Genomic DNA, 16,981 nt, shown 5'->3' on the forward strand with positions numbered 1-16,981 from the left:
TATTGTTAACACGAGCTATGTTCACTGTGATCGGCCGTAGCCTAAACTCAATATGTTTTAAAAGGAATAAACTCTAAAGGTGGAGTAATTGCTAGGTCTTTGACAAGGGATCTTCCTGCCTTTGTGAAATGTGTGGTGTAATATTTTTTTACAGTCAGGGTTTTTGTAGCTTGCAAAGAAAGAAAATTACAACCCAAACAACAAAAAAAGTTGTGACGCTGTGTAAAATGTTAAAAAAATACAGCATCGGAAAACATTTAAACCCTATATTTACTTGAAAGTAGTGCAAAGACAACATATCAAATGTTAAAAACTGAATAATTATTTTAAATTTGATGTTAGCATCACTTTTCCAAAGTGTATTAGTTAACTAAGACCCTCCCCTCAACTGCCTTTTTGTTTATTTATGGCCGACTACTATAACCACATGTTGAACTCAAATAATCTTGTACAATATTTTCATATCACAGTTGCATAAAAACCCTGTTTCACATAGATCTATTGAATTAAATAAAATACATCCAAAATTAAAACTCACAGATTCAGATATGAACTGAGTTAGACATTTCTCGGACAAATAACAGAGTAGCAATTTCTATTCTGTGTTTTATAAAACAGCGGTTCCGAAAGTATGGGCCACAAATGGGGCTTGTGAGATGTTTCCAGAAGGTTTTTTGTTTAAGTTATCTAAAATAGTACATATTAACCATTATAGTAAAAAAATATAGACATAAATAGTAGCTACATTTGAAATAAAACCTTGAAAATAGAAAGTGTAATGCCTTTCTTTTTGCCAGATAACTCCTAAGTTTAGAGTTAGTGAACAGTTAATGATCAAAAGCATCAGTAGCAGTAGGTTAATTCATAAAAGCACAGGAAGCACAGCCACATGCTCATATAGGTAGGGTCACTTTCTGCAGACCAGCTAAATGAAGCCACATTAAATCACTTTGAAGGACAGTGGGGGGCGTGAGTCTTTGGCACCTACATTTTGAGGGTCCCAGGCTGAAAAGTTTGGGAACCCCTGGACTATTGCATCTCTGTATATGTTTGATTAAAGTTACATTGCAACATTAAAGCTATGCCTCTTTTCTATGTGGAATTAGGATGTATGTTTATCCTGCCCCTGATAGTATTAGTAAGTTAACAAGTAATATGAAAATAAACTGTAGAAAAAAACGTTTTCAATTTATTACTGAGAAAGCTTTCATGTTCGACTAGAATTTTAGCGTCAGTCTGAATAAACAGAGCAACTATTTGTTGCAAATAAGGAAAGTAAACCCAATGTGACCCTGGGATGTTTGCAGACAGAGCTCCTGGGCTTCAGCTCTGCTCTCTTTTAACTGCCGAAGAAGAAGTCCAAGTCACGTGACAAGTCCAGCCGGTTAAACTTCCTGTTTTTAATTCATCCTGTAATTCTCCTGTTTGCTTTATCTTATCACTTCACCGTTAACACTGAAAAAAACGTTCATGTTTTTATGGTTTTTATCTACACAGCTCATAGTTACGGCGTCTGAACGCAGCTTTTCTGTGATATTGATTGAACGTCCAGGTCAGCTGAGGCAATCTGTCAGCTAATGCTTCCTGCTAATGCTCATTGCTCGTATTCACACCTGACAGCCGTGACTCAGGAGTCTCTGTAGATCCTGCTTTAGTCCTTCTCCGGTGAGCTTTTACCTCAGGTCTACCAATCTGTACTTCGTTTACTAGCCAGCACCATGGCCAATCTGCTTTCGATGCAATGCCTCGTCTCTCTGAGGAAATCTGGAAACCTGATTCATTTAAGATCTGCAGCCCTGGGTATCGATAAGCGAAACTACAGCAGCAAAAAAGAGGATTCAAGCGAGTATCTGCACCAAAGTGTCGTCCCTTCAATGCATTACCAGAAGAGTTTACCCAGGTGAGAACAGTAGGTCACATTGGTGTACCAGTTTTTATTAACCCTAGTATGTGGCTTTCTGTAACAAAGCTTCTGTTCGATAGAAACGTAAAGGACTCTTTGGAATGCTTTGTGGATGTAAAGGTATTTTCAGTATAAGAAGGTGACCTATCAGCCTTTAAACTAATGTAGGTGAAAGTGCACAATTGATGTTTGAGAAGTGACCACTAGGGGGCATTTGCAGGACTGTCATCTGCACTGGACAGGGAGATGCAGTATTTCTTTCAGGGGTGTCCCCATGCAACCTTTTCACTTCTGATACAGATATTGCAGCCTTGAGTATTACCCGATACCGATCTGATATGATATCAGCACGAATCATACATACTTGTATTACTAATTTTATAGAATGGGATGTTAGAAAAGGCTTGATCAAGTGATATTACTCAAACAGAGAACAATAGTCAGGAACAGTAGGTATGAGGAAAAACTGACTCATGTATTATTAACAAATGTGTTACATACATTTTAACCTTAAACATAATAATATACTACAATTGAATAAAATAAATACAAAATAAACTAGAAGACTCTGAAAAATAACCTCAATAAATCCATTAAAAACGAATTATGCTGCCAAGGTAAGGAATGAAGCTTGGTTGGCTCTCCAGTAATGTAAAGGATTGTTCTCACGATCAATAGTGGCCTCACAGAGGTAGCTCTCCATTTCAAAGATTGCATGACAACTTTTTCACTCAGCTGCAACCTCTTTTTCGAAATGTAACGAAAAATACTGCCACACGGTCGACATCACTCCTGCTCCTTGCTACTTTCTTAGCACCTCAGCACACGCTGTTGTTGAGATCACGTGGGTTCTGGAGTCTGGAATGGACTGCTTGTATGGGAGTGCTTATATTGGAGATTTTAGTTGCAGTCCGATATAATCCGATACTCGTTTTTTTTGCTGATATCAGACTGATATCCGATATCAATATCAGATCAGGACACCCCTAATTTCTTTCTCTTTAATGACTCGGTTTTTATTCCATTGTTTAGGCTCCCCGTACCAAAACTAGAGGATACCATCAATAGGTATTTGGCTGCCCAGAGACCTCTGCTGGATGAAGAGCAGTTCAAGTAAGTTTCCTCAAACTAATAAACCATCTTAGTTCTTTATTTGTTTCTTACAGATCCTCTCTAACTCTTATTAAATCATATCAGTATCCTTGTTTGTTGTTTACCTGTAGAACAACGGAGAAACTTGCACAAGATTTCCAGAATGGCGTGGGGAAACAACTGCATGAAGAACTGGTTGTGCAGGATAAAAACAACAAGCACACTAGCTATATCTCAGGTACATTTATTATGTTGTCTGACGAAACACTGTCCGGAAATGATCCTCACAGATCCACGCAGTCTCTGATGATTGTAGCTGAATTACACCTTCTTTGTTTACTGGTTTTCAGGGCCGTGGTTTGACATGTACCTTTCTGCCCGCGACTCGGTGGTACTGAACTTCAACCCCTTCATGTCATTCAATCCTGACCCCAAGACAGAGTACAATGACCAGCTGGTGCGAGCGACGAATATGGTGTCTTCAGCTGTGCGCTTCATGAAAACACTGCGAGCTGGATTACTGGAGCCGGAGGTTTTCCATCTCAACCCAGCAAAGAGCGACACAGACGGCTTCAAAAAGTTAATCCGCTGGGTCCCATCTTCACTGTCTTGGTATGGAGCGTACATGGTAAATGCTTACCCTCTGGACATGTCCCAGTACTTCCGCCTCTTCAACTCCTCTCGGATTCCCAAGCAGGGGCGAGATGAGCTCTTTACTGATGACAAAGGGCGACATCTCCTCGTTATGAGGAATGGAAACATGTATGTGTTTGATATTGTAGACAGAGATGGGAATTTAGTGAGTCCTGCAGAGATCCAGTCCCACTTGAAGTACATTTTGTCTGACCAGACGCCGGCGCCTGCCTTCCCTTTGGGGGTCCTTACCAGTGAGAACAGAGACACGTGGGCTGGGCTGAGGGAGAAGCTGACAGCTGCTGGGAATGCAGAGGATTTAAGGACAGTTGACAGCGCTCTTTTCTGTCTCTCTCTGGATGATGAAAGCATGAAGGATCACATTCACATCTCACACAACATGCTTCACGGCGACGGCTGCAACCGGTGGTATGACAAGTCCTTCAGCATCATTTTGACCAAAGATGGACAGGCAGCTATCAATTTTGAGCACTCATGGGGCGATGGTGTAGCTGTGCTTCGCTTTCAGAATGAGATCTTTAAAGACACCACAGAGAAGCCCCTGGTTCACCCGAGCTCAGCTCCTGCTGCTGTGGATTCAGCCGCCGCTGTCCGCAGACTGCAGTTCAAGCTGAACAGCGAGCTGGAAAATGGCATCCAGAAAGCCAGAGAGAATTTTGATTCAGCTGTGTCAAAGCTCACCATCGATGCCATGGAGTTCAAGAAAGGTGGGAAGGAACAGTTAAAGAAGGGCAAGTTGAGTCCGGATGCGATAGCCCAACTGGCTTTTCAAATGGGCTACTTGAGGCAGTATGGACAGACCGTGGCCACGTATGAGTCCTGCAGCACTGCAGCCTTCAGGCATGGTCGTACTGAAACCATCCGGCCTGCCACCATTCACACAAAACAGTGTGCACATGCCTTTGTATGTCAGCCAGGACAACACAGTGTGGAGCAACTGCGGGGTATGCTCAGTGAGTGTTCCAAATATCACGGGCAGCTCACCAAGGAAGCAGCTATGGGTGCGTATAAGACATTTAAAAAAAAAATGCATTCAATTTATAGGTTCATGGTTCAAGGTTCAAGGTTTCTTTATTATCCCCAGTGGGCAATTTCTTTGTCAGTCAGCAGTGACATAAACAAAACAGTACAACAAATTACACCAGCATTAAAACATTTAGAACAATAACAATATAAAAACAATAGTTATGTGGCATCATTAAACAGGCCAGTTGCTGCCGTTTTCTATTCGTCCTGCTTTTTGGCATTGTGAATCTGCTGCCTGAGGGAAAGCCCGTCAAACTCGCAAAAAAGAGGATGGCACGGGTCAGCCACGATGAACCAGGCTTTGCTGAGGGTCCAGGCTGGATGAAGGCTCGACATGTCAGGCAGGGATGTGCCTGCAACCCTGCTGCATATCTTTACAATAGCCTGAAGTCTGTTTTTATTTTTCAGACTAGTCGACCCATACCAGCACACCATTTTAAAAGTTAAAAGAGATACATTGAAACATCTGCAAAAATGTCATGTAGACATGAAAACCCCTGAGCTTATGATAAAAGTACATTCTTTGATGAGCCTTTTTGCAGTCAGCGTCAACCTGATGCTTGAATTTCAGTTTGTCATCAATAAAAGTGCTGAGATATTTGTGCCGGTTTCACAAACTCCACTACTTCATTATCAATAAGAACAGGGGAGAAGGCAGTGAGCGTGTTCTTAACATCAATGACAAGCTCTTTTGTTTATCCAGAAATGATCATTAGAAAATAGTTTTGACACCACTTTAGAAATTCTGCCTCCACAGGGCCATGGACCAGGCTGTTGTCAAGCAGGGAGACAATAACACCACAATGTGGTGTCCTGCACTCTCTATACCAGAAAATGCTGAAATATAAGTTTGATAAAATAATAATAATAATAATAATAATAATAATAACTTTATTTATATAGCACCTTTAAAAGCAAATGTTTACAAAGTGCTTTGACAAACACGGCATGGTTTAAATAACAAAGTAAGCATTTAGACAGTAGGGCTGTCAAAATTGCTCCAAAATGACGTTCGAATATTCGCTCTAAAAAATCCCATAGGTTCGAACCATTCGAATATCTAGATTTGCGCATTATGTCAATCACAGGTGGACAAACGAATACAAGGAGACATAACTACTTGTATATGTATTTTTATTTAAGATATAACATGGCTAAAACATACCTACACCTTACAAAACAAGTAAATGACCTAATGGTCTATACCGTAACACTTTGAAGACCTCTCGCTCGCTCGCTCGCTCGCCCCCCTCCCCTCTCTGTGCGTAATGCACTGAGTGAGTGCTGAACAAGACTTGTGCAAGCAATTAAAGGTCCCGACTCTTGTCCCTAATATAGGCAGGCTTCATTCAGTGATTGAAGCAAATATTAATAACATTAATTGAAGTTAAAGTTAAAAATGAAAAAGTAGTCCACTTACATTCTTGACGCTAGTATGAAAAAAAGAGGCCTGACAGGTTGTTTGCCAAAAACACAAGACAGTCCACATGTGAAGAGGCCAGTGCCGATCTCTTTTTATTCACTGTATTCCCAGCGGAGGAAAAGACGCGTTCAGAGCGCACTGAGGATCTGGGGACGGAAGGATTTCTCTCTGCCGTCTTCACGCTGTGCATGTGACTCCTGTGACCTGTCCCTGACCCGTCATGCAGTGCGCCCACTCGCAAAGCAGCCGCTGATGTGTTTTTTTCAACAGTCGAATATTAATTTTCAGAATCGAATCTCCGTTTATTTTTTAATATTCGAATATATATTCGAATTTAGAATATTCGTTGACAGCCCTGTTAGACAGTGAGGAGGAATTTTAACACTGCAATACATAATGAGGTTAATGAGGTTAATGAGGCAAGAGGTTAAAAAGAATACACGTCAATTAAGCATAATTAAGTGGTGTGACAATAGATCAGTAAATCATTGTTGAGAGGTTTTTCAAGGGTTAATAGATAATATAAATAAATAAATAAATAAAAATACATAACTGAAAATGGATAAGTGAAAAGGATAAATTAGGAACATTAAAATGATAAATGAAAAATAATAATAATAATAATAATAATAATAATAATAATAATAATAAATTAAACAATAAATAATCAAATAAAATAGTCTATTACAATTTAAAACAATTAAATAGTTGGATAAAATTAACTCAAATTAATAATAAAATAGAAGTAGAAGCAGTTAGAAAGATAAGGTCATTTTCAAGTCTTTTTTTCAAGTATGTGTTTAGCAGCAATGTATGCTTCATGAAAGACGTATCATGATTAAATCTATGGAAAACTCAATAAAAAAAAGTTAAAAGAGAGAAACATAAAGTCTCATAAAAGCAAGTCTGTAAAAATGGGTTTTAAGAAGAGATTTAAAAGATGTCACTGACTCTGCAGGCCGTATCTCCCCAGGGAGGTCGTTCCAAAGTCGAGGAGCTCTGACAGAGAAAGCACTATCCACTTTGGATTTGAGCCTTGACTTTGGAACGACCAAAATATATTTACACAAATTGCATATTTAACTTTGCAAACATGCACAATAAGTCGTCAATTATTAGGCGAAGTATCATCTAAAAGTCACATGCAACAAAGGACAAACTTTTAGCTCATTATCTATCAATGAAATGCACGGCCTTTGCTCTATGAGAATCAGAGTTATAACTGCATGCAACACACGTTATTATGATATAATCTCATTGTATTGCCTTATTCCCTTTTATTGCTTGAGGAATAGGAAGCCCATAAAGTTCTGAAAGGTTAAAGTGTAATGAATCTTGAGTGTTCAATATGTAGATCTTGTGAGTACACATTCTTATTTTGTACACAATTTATGTAATCAGTGTAAACTAGGGCTGTCAAAATTGCTCCAAAATGACGTTCGAATATTCGCTCTAAAAAAATCCCATAGGTTCGAACCATTCGAATATCTATATTTGCGCATTATGTCAATAACAGGTGGACAAACTAATACAAGGAGACATAACTACCATAACTAACATACCTACACACTACAAAACAAGTAAATGACCTAATGGTCTATATCTTAACACTTTTAAGAACGTAGACCTCTCGCTCGCCCCCTCCCCTCTCTATGTGTAATGCACTGAGTGAGTGCTGAACAAGACTTGTGCGAGCAATTAAAGGTCCCGACTCTTGTCCCTAATATAGGCAGGCTTCATTCAGTGATTGAAGCAAATATTATTAACATTAATTGAAGGTAAAAACGAAAAAGTAGTCCACTTACATTCTTGGCGCTTGTGTAAAAAAAAGAGGAAAAGCTGCATTTTATCCCAGTGTCACTGATGGCCGGGCTCTTTTAGTCCACTGTCAATGTAGGGTCTTAAGCCTGAGAGGTTATTTGCCAAAAACACAAGACAGTCCACATGTGAAGAGGCCAGATCTCTTTTTATTCACTATGTTCCCAGCGGAGGAAAAGACGCACTGAGGATCCGGGGACGGAAAGATTTCTCTCTGCCGTCTGCCTCATGCTGTGCATGTGACTCCTGTGACCTGTCCCTGACCTGTCATGCAGTGCGCCCACTCGCAAAGCAGCCGCAGATGTGTTTTTTTCCACAGTCGAATATTAATTTTCACAATCGAATCTCCGTTTTTTTTTAATATTCGAATATATATTCGAATTTAGAATATTCGTTGACAGCCCTAGTGTAAACATATTAAGATACAAATAAATCAGACTATTTTACCTGCAAAAGATTGAAAAAGAAACCCCTCATGCTTCTAGACTCAGGTTCTGTACATACTGAAAAGAGGAAGTGATCATTGACATGTCTCAAAATACACAAACATGTTCTCCGTCTGCTTTAACGTCTTCTTCACTCTCACCAGGCCAAGGCTTTGACCGTCACCTGTTTGCCATGCGATACCTCGCCAACTCAAAGGGCCAGACTCTGCACAGTCTGTATTCAGACCCAGCTTACGCCGCCATCAACCACAACATCCTCTCCACCAGCACCCTCACCAGTCCAGCTGTGAGTCTGGGCGGCTTTGCCCCGGTGGTGCCTGATGGCTTTGGTGTCGGCTACGGTGTCCACGACGACTGGATCGGGTGCAACGTGTCCAGCTACCCGGCTCGTAATGTCCACGAGTTCCTGCAGTGTGTCCACAAGTCTTTAGAGGACATTTTTACTGTGGTGGAGGGAAAAGCAATCAACTGAGAAATATGTGCGCATCACCAAAAAGAAAACACGACAGTAGTTTTATAGAAACCTGAAGGTTAATGAGGACATTCTTATCCCCACTACTTTGACTTGCTCACCTGGAAAACATGAAATACAAAGAAAGTAGGATAAAAATATATTTATACACACAAAAAGGAATGTTTATAAAAATATGGTGCTGAAGATGTTATTTCGGGAAGACTTAAATGCACAACAATGGAGGTTGGGATCTACATGTGTAGTCGGTGTCCAAGGATTTGAAAGTTTGACTGCTGACAGATCATATCATTACCTGTAAAATTCACATTCAACATTGAATAATAGAGGGAAAAAGGATAGCTTCCAACATGATCAGTGATCAATCAACTGCCTGTCAGAAAATAATAAAATCAGTACCTGTGGTAGCTAAATATATAGACCATGCCCGCTATGAAAGCTGTGTATAGTACACAATCTACGTAGGCTGATCTAGTTTTATGGTTTCAGAAATCAATGATCAAGATTCAGAGTCCTGTAAATATTACTAATGTAGTAGAGCTTGAGATTTAGTGTCTTTGCAGTTTGGAGGTGAATGCTGTGCCTTATTAAAATGTGAACTTAGAGCGTTTGCTGATCATCACTGTAATAACTGCTCATGAAACCATCATCATCATACAGCCTTGTTTGTGTGAATGTCTTTTGAAATAAACCCTAATTTAATTGCAGGATCTCATTGGTATTGAATTCTATTGTAATTGCACTATGACACTTACACTTTGAATTTTATGAAAGATTAATTTGACTAAACACGAGTATAATATTAAACATCAGTTTGAGTTTTCAGTAGTAAATGTTGATGCCAGGATGGGACACTTGGAAAACATTGAGTCACTTCAGACAAATGGAGATTTTTCACTCTTTATTTAAAATAAAAAACAGTTCCACCAAAAGCAAATGTACAAATGCGGTCGTCAACAACAGAAACATTAGCTAAAGAAATTAAAACAAACAGAATTAACATTTAGATGGGCTTGATCTTGAAGTGAAGGCCAATGAGACTGAAGACGAGACATTTCAGATCTTGCACCAGGTAGTAGAACACGCGAAGACCTTCAGGGTCCCTGAAATACAGCACAATTTTAAACGTTAGGCAACCTTCAAGGGTAGACACTTTACAAATTCATACAGTGCACTACTCAAACAGGTTTGCATTGTGTGATATAATTAATGTAGTTATTTTTTTAATTAATTAAATTAAATTAGTTATGGATTTGTATTATTATTATCATTATTATTATTACTGAGTCACTTAATTTTTGTTAATTAATTAAATTTGTTTTCATGTTTGCTTGATATAGAATGTTACCTGAAGTACAACATCCTGAAGTTACACACTCCGGTGCAGTAGGTGGCACTATGCACCTTTTAAGTTGGTTGCGATCTGCCAGTAAATCGAGAGAAGAAGAAGAAGTGCACTACTCACTTTGACTGGTTGACGTCGATCAGGGAGCCGATTTTGGAGGTTGTGAATGAAATGTGCTCATCTCCTATGACGATCTCCAGTTCCTGTGAAAAGTTTCAACAAATACAGGGAAGTTAATTGAAAGGTTCAAACATTTTCAGACAAACTCATCACTAAAGTGTTGGTTCATTAAAGTGCAAGTGCTGACATCAAAATATGTGACCTATGAAACATCAATTTCCACAGCAAAAACATTGAGAACACACCAGTGGATGAAAATACTGACAGGCAGAGTGCTCTTGGAATGGAATTACAAATTGTGCATCCCTTCTAAATAAAGCTATGAAATGATATTTAGCTAAAGCTATCAAATGTGAACAGTATGGTGCCGCTCTCTGGTTGGTCACAGAGCAGGCCCTGTATAAATAAGGCAGTCAGACCAGTTTAAAATTGGGTTTGAATGCAGTAGAACCCACCATCATGTTGATCAGGGTCACTAACCTGTCTGCCCACTCTGTCTGGAGGTGGCCACAGCGCATCGTCTTCCTTGGTGATCTCACTGTCATCAATGATTCTCTTCAGCTCCTCCATCACACTTTTGTGCACATACGCCTGAGATGGTAGAGATGAAGGTTATTGAACAGACTTCAGTTTGAAAGAGCAGAAACATTACTACACCAGCATACAAACGGGTGGATTTAACTTTCTAATTCTAGTTTCAAGAAATGACATAAATGCATTTCACATTTCTTTAACTGTAGCCTGTATCAGGTATGTATTGCAGTTGCACAGCTCTAATACAGACAGAAAATACAGCAATCAAACTGTTATAAGACATAATAAATTCAAAATTAAACAGAGAAAATTCACTATAAGTAATTAAGTTCCTCTGAAATAAACACATGGTGTAACCTTGATCATTTTAACAGAGATATTGACTTAAGTCTTGTCATTTAGATCAGGGGTTCCCAATCTTTTCAGCCTGTGACCCCCAAAATATAGGTGCCAAAGCCTACCTATATGAGCATGTGTCTGTTTATTCCTGTGCTGTTATGAATTAACCTGCTGCTACTGATGCTTTTAATAATTAACTGTTCACTAACCCTAAACTTAGGAGTCATCTGGAGAAAAGAAAGGCAGAAAACTCATTACATTTTCTATTTACAAGGTTTTATTTCAAGGTTAGCTACTGTTTTAGTTGATTTTTTTTTTTTACTAGAATGGGTAAAATGTACTGTTTTTAGATAACTTAAAAATTTGGGGAAATTAACAGGAAACTTTCCACTCCTTTGTAACCCTATTCAAGATATAAACTCGATGTGGAGTGCTACACAACAGGATCAAGACCTGAAACTGCTCACCACACCATCAGGCTTAGATCACAGACAATAGTGCAGGTATTAGAATCAGTAATAAAGCACGAAACATGGTCACATGGTTGCCATTCTCCACTTGTTGATGTTTATTATTAATAAATAACATTACATAGGTCCATAGTCTCCCAAACAGCATGCAGAGTCATTCATTGGCTGCTAGAGTAGAGCAAAGTGTTAAAGGGGTTTCTTACCTCTTTTCTGATCATCACGTCATTCTTGTAGTTGCTGTTGTTCGCGTACCTCAGTTTACCTGAAAGAAATAATCCAACATTTAACCGACATGTGAAACAATTCAGAGCTACAACTAAAAGCAGGAACTCGTTGCTATCCATATAGGCCGCATGGTGCACTCAAGCTCATAGAATAAAACAACTACATAAGTTAACATGTAATAAACACAAACTATAGTTGAAACAGTTTCTTTAAGGTTACTTTTCATTTCACAAAGGCACACTGAAGAGAGGATTTGGCGCTAGCAGCTCGGTTTGAGGCCTAGTCATCCAAGCTAGCCGAGTTAGCTCAAACACACGTCTGTAATACCGCCAAATTAAACTCACCGTCCGGTCTGAACTCAAACTCCAGGAACTCGTGTCCGAACTTTCCCTTGTGTCCAACATAATATCTCAAATAGAAGTCACTCGTTGACATCTTTAATCCCCAGAAAGCACTCTTTCTGGTCAAGTTTTCGGAACAAACCTCAGCTAACTGCAGACTGAATCCTCGTTCGGTAACCTCTCGCGCATGCGTGGAAGAGGCTTTCCATTAGTGGAGGAGGGAGCCCTGAGTTTAGTCTGACAGGATTTCTTCACAATGGACGTTTATACTTCTCCTAATTTAAGACATTTATACGTTTCCTTTTAAGAGACTTTGCCCAAAAAGAAAAATGATTTCAGTTTATTCATGTTACAATTTATAGTTGTATTTAGTTGTTTGTTTTAAAAGTTCCTCGTGGTATCGGAAGTCACATACACATGAATCGGAAAAAGACAATTTTTACAGCAGAAATAAACAAGTTTACAGCCTGGTACAAAAGACGAGCTTAGCCTGGATAGCTAATTTCTTGATTGGCACACACTGTACAGGGGGGTGAATTTTTTTTCTAACGCAGCAATTTCTAAGATATTGAGATTACGAGTCTTCCAATGAGAGGCACAGCTGACTTGATTGGCAGGCGGGAACACTGTAGCTGTTGGCTAGGAGGCTCAAAGCCCGCCTCTTTACGTCACAATCGGTCGACAGCAGCAATATGGCTCCCGCCGCCGATTGGCCTCAAAACAGCGCTTCAGAAACAGATGGGTGACGTTACGGATACTACGTCCATATTTTATACAGTCTATGGTCTCACACAAGCGCCGGCCGAGACCTTTCTGCTGTTATGCCCCTAAGCTGTGGAACTCTCTGCCTCTGGACATTAAAACGGCGAGCTCTCTGGGTGCTTTTAAAAGTAATCTTAAGACTTATCTTTTTAATCTAGCTTTTAATTTGGAGTAATTTATTTTTAGCCCTGGACTGCATTATTATTTTATTTTAATCATCATTATTTTAATCATTGCTTTAACATTTATTTATCTTATTTCATTATTTATTTATCTATTTATTTCTTGTATTCATTTGATCTTGTTAATGCTACCTTATTTGTAACTTTTCTTTCCACTCTTACTTATTTTATTAATTTTAGTATTTTATTTATAATCATGCCTTTTATAATTTTACCATTGTTGTTGTTTTCTGTCTCTGTTATTCTGTAAAGAACTTTGGGCTGCATGTTTTTGTGTAGAAAGGTGCTATATAAATAAAGTTGAGTTGAATTGAGTTTGTTGATGTTTCAGAGGACTCATATACATTACAGTGAGTTGAAGAAGAAGAAAAAGAAGAATTAGTTTTAGTAGTAGTTGTTCTGCCTTCGTAGTTTTCTGGTTTTCATAATAAGATTTTAAAATGGCCGCTGTTGTTGCGAAAATAACAGAATTCAAAAGCAGTCCGAGAAAACCCTCCACCTGAAAGTCTGAACCCAGGGATTTCAGATATCAAAGCTTGTCGCATTGTAACGACGTCATCACTAACCGCAGCAAGGAGCGTTCCTGACAGTAACACACACGTGTGGTGTTCTAAACTTTTACCCATGGCAGGCTCATTTTCTCAGGAGCTTGAGGATTTATTAAATCCTTTGCCTAAATTTGCTGATCCTGAAGATGATCAGGAAGAAACCACCAAGGCCAAAGTGATAGAAAAGTTCACCGAGGACGATGATGAAGATGAGGTCGGCCTCAGCTCTCTGCGGAAGCACAACACAACCCTGCTCTCAGACACAGACACACGGTACGTGGGGAAGGCAGTCTCTCGTAAACAGCTGCTGATGGCTATGGGAGAATCTGGCGAGGATGAGGACGATGATGAAGATGAAGGTAGCATAGAAGAGCTGGAGGAAGACGAAGAGGCAGATGATGATGTGGATGATGAAGATGATGATGAGGTTATGGACAGTGATGCACAGCTTGATGTCAAAAAGTCTCAGAAGACAAAAGGCACTGGGGTGACTTTGCCTCAAGGAGTGGACTTCCACAAACTCACTGAGGGCATGGATGATCTTGGAGTGAGTGAAGAAGATGATGAAACAGAAGGCAGCAGCGATGAAGATGAAGGCTCTGGTGATGATGACATGGAAGAGGATGATGATGAAGATGATGATGAAGAAGGAGTTGTCCGCACCTTTTCGCAGGACAAAGTAGACGAGGAGGTTGAGAAGGGGAAGTCTGTGAAGAACCAGCTGGCCCTCTGGGACCAGCTCCTGGAAGGTCGGATCAAAATCCAGAAAGCCCTGATGTCCGCCAACCAGCTTCCACAGCCAGACACTCTCCCAGAATTCAAGAGCAGGGGCGGAGCCGAGTTTGCCGGGGAGCTGAAGAACACCCACAAAGCTTTGAAAGCCCTTCAAAGATCCCTGGTGGAGTTGCACGATCAGCTTCTTTACCAAAATGCAGACACAAGGAACGTCGCCCTGGGGAAGACTGGAGATCAGGATGATGATGAGGAGGAGATAAACAGTGATGAAGAAGGGTCAGTTCAGGAGAGTGGTGCACCTAAACGAAAACTGGACATGGCAGAGTATCCAGACTTTATGGCCAAACGTTTTGCTGCCTTCCGGCCTTACTGTGATGCTACATTGCAGAAATGGCATGACAAAACCAGACTGACGATGGGCAAGAGCAGCAAAGGCTTTGGGGCGTTTGACAGAAACATCCTGACACAGGTGGAGCAGGTGCTGATGGACAATGAGAGACTGGTGAGGCGCACTCAGACCCGCCGCTCTGAATACAGGATCCTGGGGAAAAAGGAAGCCTCTGCTTCTACAACAGAGACTGTCTTTATAGAAGGAGAGGAGGCGGAACAGCAGCTGAAAGCAAATACACACCTCAAGGATCTGGATGAAGATATTTTCGATGATGATGATTTCTACCACCAGCTACTGAGAGAGCTGATTGAGCGCAAGACGAGTGCTTCAGACCCCAATGACCAGGTGGCCATGGGCAGACAGTGGCTGGCCATCCAGAAACTGCGCAGCAAGATAAAGAAGAAGGTGGACACCAAAGCCAGCAAGGGGCGCAAAGTGAGATTCCACATTCACAGCAAACTTATCAATTTTATGGCTCCTATGGATCACAGCTCAATGAGTGATGAGGCACGCAGTGAACTGTATCGTGGACTCTTTGGTCAGAACTCCACAGCCAGGGAGTGACATGAATGAGCTACTTATGTATAACAAACCAGAACAGAAACCAAGCAGTGCCTTTTTGCAGACCCAGGGACGATGCAAAGCAGCAGTATGGCTCAGGACAGGAACCGTGTCCTTTCTCCCAAGGATCACTGCAGCGTGGGCACATAGTTATCATGCCCCGACATGATAGAATATGGAGTCATAGGGCAAAGACACTTCTTAAAAGTCACCTCTTTTTCCGGATGTATGTCCAGTATGTGTATCTGTTTTGGCTTGTGACCAATTTGTAATAAAAAATGCAACGAGTGGTACAGAAGACCTAAATGCTCGCTGAGTGCTGACTTCATTTGAAGAATAAATGGTTTTTTTTGTTACTTCTTTTAAATCCAGTAGTTTTCTCAAAATGGGCTTTAAAGTTATCCCAATTCCAAACAATGCATAGCACTTACTCTGCTTTTCTTTATAATGTGAGGGGTTTTATTTGGTGTGCAAGAAACAAAAAATTATACACTGGTTTATACTGCCAAAGAAATGTCAATAACGTCACCTTCACACAATAAAACACTACAAACCTGCACCCAGTCACCTCTAGTGGTGTGAATCAGGGACAGTGTTCGTACTAGTGCACCAATCATAGCGTCTATAGCTAAGATTTTAGTCATAAACTAGTTTCCCAAATTGATCTTTCAACTTCTACAGAAAAAGTGAAGCTCGCACCAAAAATAAGTTATAATTATTTTTGTTATTAGTTTTTTTTTTTTTTTTTTTACATATTTAATGATTAAGCTATTGATTTAATAAGAATAATGATAATTTTATTTGTAGAGCACTTTTCAAAACCGAGTTACAAAGCGCTTCACATGGGCAGCAAAATTAAACAGGCATTTAAAAAAAACCCACAAGTCAAAATAAAGAAATAAAACATTTTAAAGATATACAATTTTTAAAAAATATATTTCTTAAGACGGTAAAAATGAAATAAAATCCGGGAAGGCTCTGCGATAAAGTATGTTCTAAGAAGGGATTTAGGGATGTGGTTTTTTTTCTTTCATATTCCCCTACACTGCCAAGAATCGAATTCAGCAAACATTGAGCAGCTTAGTTGTACTAATGAAAAGAATCCTGGGACAGGAAAGTGTGAAAATCAAAAGTAACATTAATATCAATGAAAAACACTCAGAACTTTAAGCTGTAGAGTTTGTATTATTGTCACCCTGTAATGAACCATAACCGCACATAACAAAAGCAGCTCATTTTAAATTTTGATACAATGATGCTGCATGATCAGCAGAGCAGCTAGCCACCTGAACATCATGCTGAAATATCATGAATGCAGAAATACATAAATATTTAAAGAGTTAATGACATTAATAGCTCTACTCTGATGAAGTTTTCCCTAAAGTATAAACACCGACACTGTGACCTGTTTTCAAAGAGAGCTACAGTCCTGATTGGCGCTTTACATCACCTTCAGATAAGTGTTCAGCTGAACACAAGTTTATCCTTTTTGGGTTATCGTGGGACCAAACAATAAAAGTAATAATTCAAATAAAACTGAATACTGTTTTGAATAAGATATTTAGATCTTTACCAACAAGGAAACACATGTACT

General features: G+C 39.6%; 3 protein-coding genes across 4 annotated transcripts; 2 read left to right on the forward strand and 1 right to left on the reverse strand.

Moving 5' to 3' along the window:
* The first annotated feature begins 1,342 nt into the window (after positions 1 to 1,342).
* Positions 1,343 to 9,544, forward strand: cpt2 (carnitine palmitoyltransferase 2). Of its 2 annotated transcripts, none has more exons than XM_034710181.1 (5): positions 1,343 to 1,900; positions 2,936 to 3,016; positions 3,101 to 3,233; positions 3,346 to 4,650; positions 8,506 to 9,544. In XM_034710181.1, exons 4-5 carry the CDS (start codon positions 3,360 to 3,362, stop codon positions 8,832 to 8,834), a joined length of 1,620 nt encoding a protein of 539 aa, XP_034566072.1. In that variant the 5' UTR covers positions 1,343 to 1,900; positions 2,936 to 3,016; positions 3,101 to 3,233; positions 3,346 to 3,359; the 3' UTR covers positions 8,835 to 9,544. The 2 variants fall into 2 exon arrangements, with proteins under 2 accessions (XP_034566072.1, XP_034566065.1); XM_034710174.1 differs by having other exon boundaries at positions 3,127 to 3,233.
* A 176-nt stretch (positions 9,545 to 9,720) lies between these two features.
* On the reverse strand, positions 9,721 to 12,417 carry magoh (mago homolog, exon junction complex subunit). Its single transcript, XM_034708561.1, has 5 exons — positions 12,212 to 12,417; positions 11,846 to 11,904; positions 10,780 to 10,890; positions 10,300 to 10,382; positions 9,721 to 9,937 (listed from the first exon to the last, which is right to left on the reverse strand). Exons 1-5 carry the CDS (start codon positions 12,300 to 12,302, stop codon positions 9,838 to 9,840), a joined length of 444 nt encoding a protein of 147 aa, XP_034564452.1. The 5' UTR covers positions 12,303 to 12,417; the 3' UTR covers positions 9,721 to 9,837.
* A 1,267-nt stretch (positions 12,418 to 13,684) lies between these two features.
* On the forward strand, positions 13,685 to 15,693 carry aatf (apoptosis antagonizing transcription factor). The gene has a single exon (XM_034678170.1). The coding sequence runs from the start codon at positions 13,777 to 13,779 to the stop codon at positions 15,388 to 15,390; it is 1,614 nt and encodes a 537-aa protein (XP_034534061.1). The 5' UTR covers positions 13,685 to 13,776; the 3' UTR covers positions 15,391 to 15,693.
* The last annotated feature ends 1,288 nt before the right edge of the window (positions 15,694 to 16,981 follow it).

Source organism: Notolabrus celidotus, chromosome 2 (assembly GCF_009762535.1).
Source record: "Notolabrus celidotus isolate fNotCel1 chromosome 2, fNotCel1.pri, whole genome shotgun sequence".
Lineage (NCBI taxonomy): Eukaryota > Metazoa > Chordata > Actinopteri > Labriformes > Labridae > Notolabrus > Notolabrus celidotus.

What these genes read in the sequence shown, in the direction of transcription:
- aatf (XM_034678170.1), top strand. Translation starts at nt 13,777, where the DNA reads ATGGCAGGCTCATTTTCTCAGGAGCTTGAGGATTTATTAAATCCTTTG.
- magoh (XM_034708561.1), bottom strand. Translation starts at nt 12,302, where the DNA reads ATGTCAACGAGTGACTTCTATTTGAGATATTATGTTGGACACAAGGGA. An exon ending in GTTTGAGTTCAGACCGGACG is followed by an intron (nt 11,905 to 12,211) that starts GTGAGTTTAATT and finishes TATTTCTTTCAG; the next exon opens with GTAAACTGAGGTACGCGAAC. An exon ending in CAGACAGAGTGGGCAGACAG is followed by an intron (nt 10,383 to 10,779) that starts GTTAGTGACCCT and finishes AACTTTTCACAG; the next exon opens with GAACTGGAGATCGTCATAGG.
- cpt2 (XM_034710174.1), top strand. Translation starts at nt 1,719, where the DNA reads ATGGCCAATCTGCTTTCGATGCAATGCCTCGTCTCTCTGAGGAAATCT. An exon ending in CTGGATGAAGAGCAGTTCAA is followed by an intron (nt 3,017 to 3,126) that starts GTAAGTTTCCTC and finishes GTTTACCTGTAG; the next exon opens with AACAACGGAGAAACTTGCAC. An exon ending in GCACACTAGCTATATCTCAG is followed by an intron (nt 3,234 to 3,345) that starts GTACATTTATTA and finishes ACTGGTTTTCAG; the next exon opens with GGCCGTGGTTTGACATGTAC.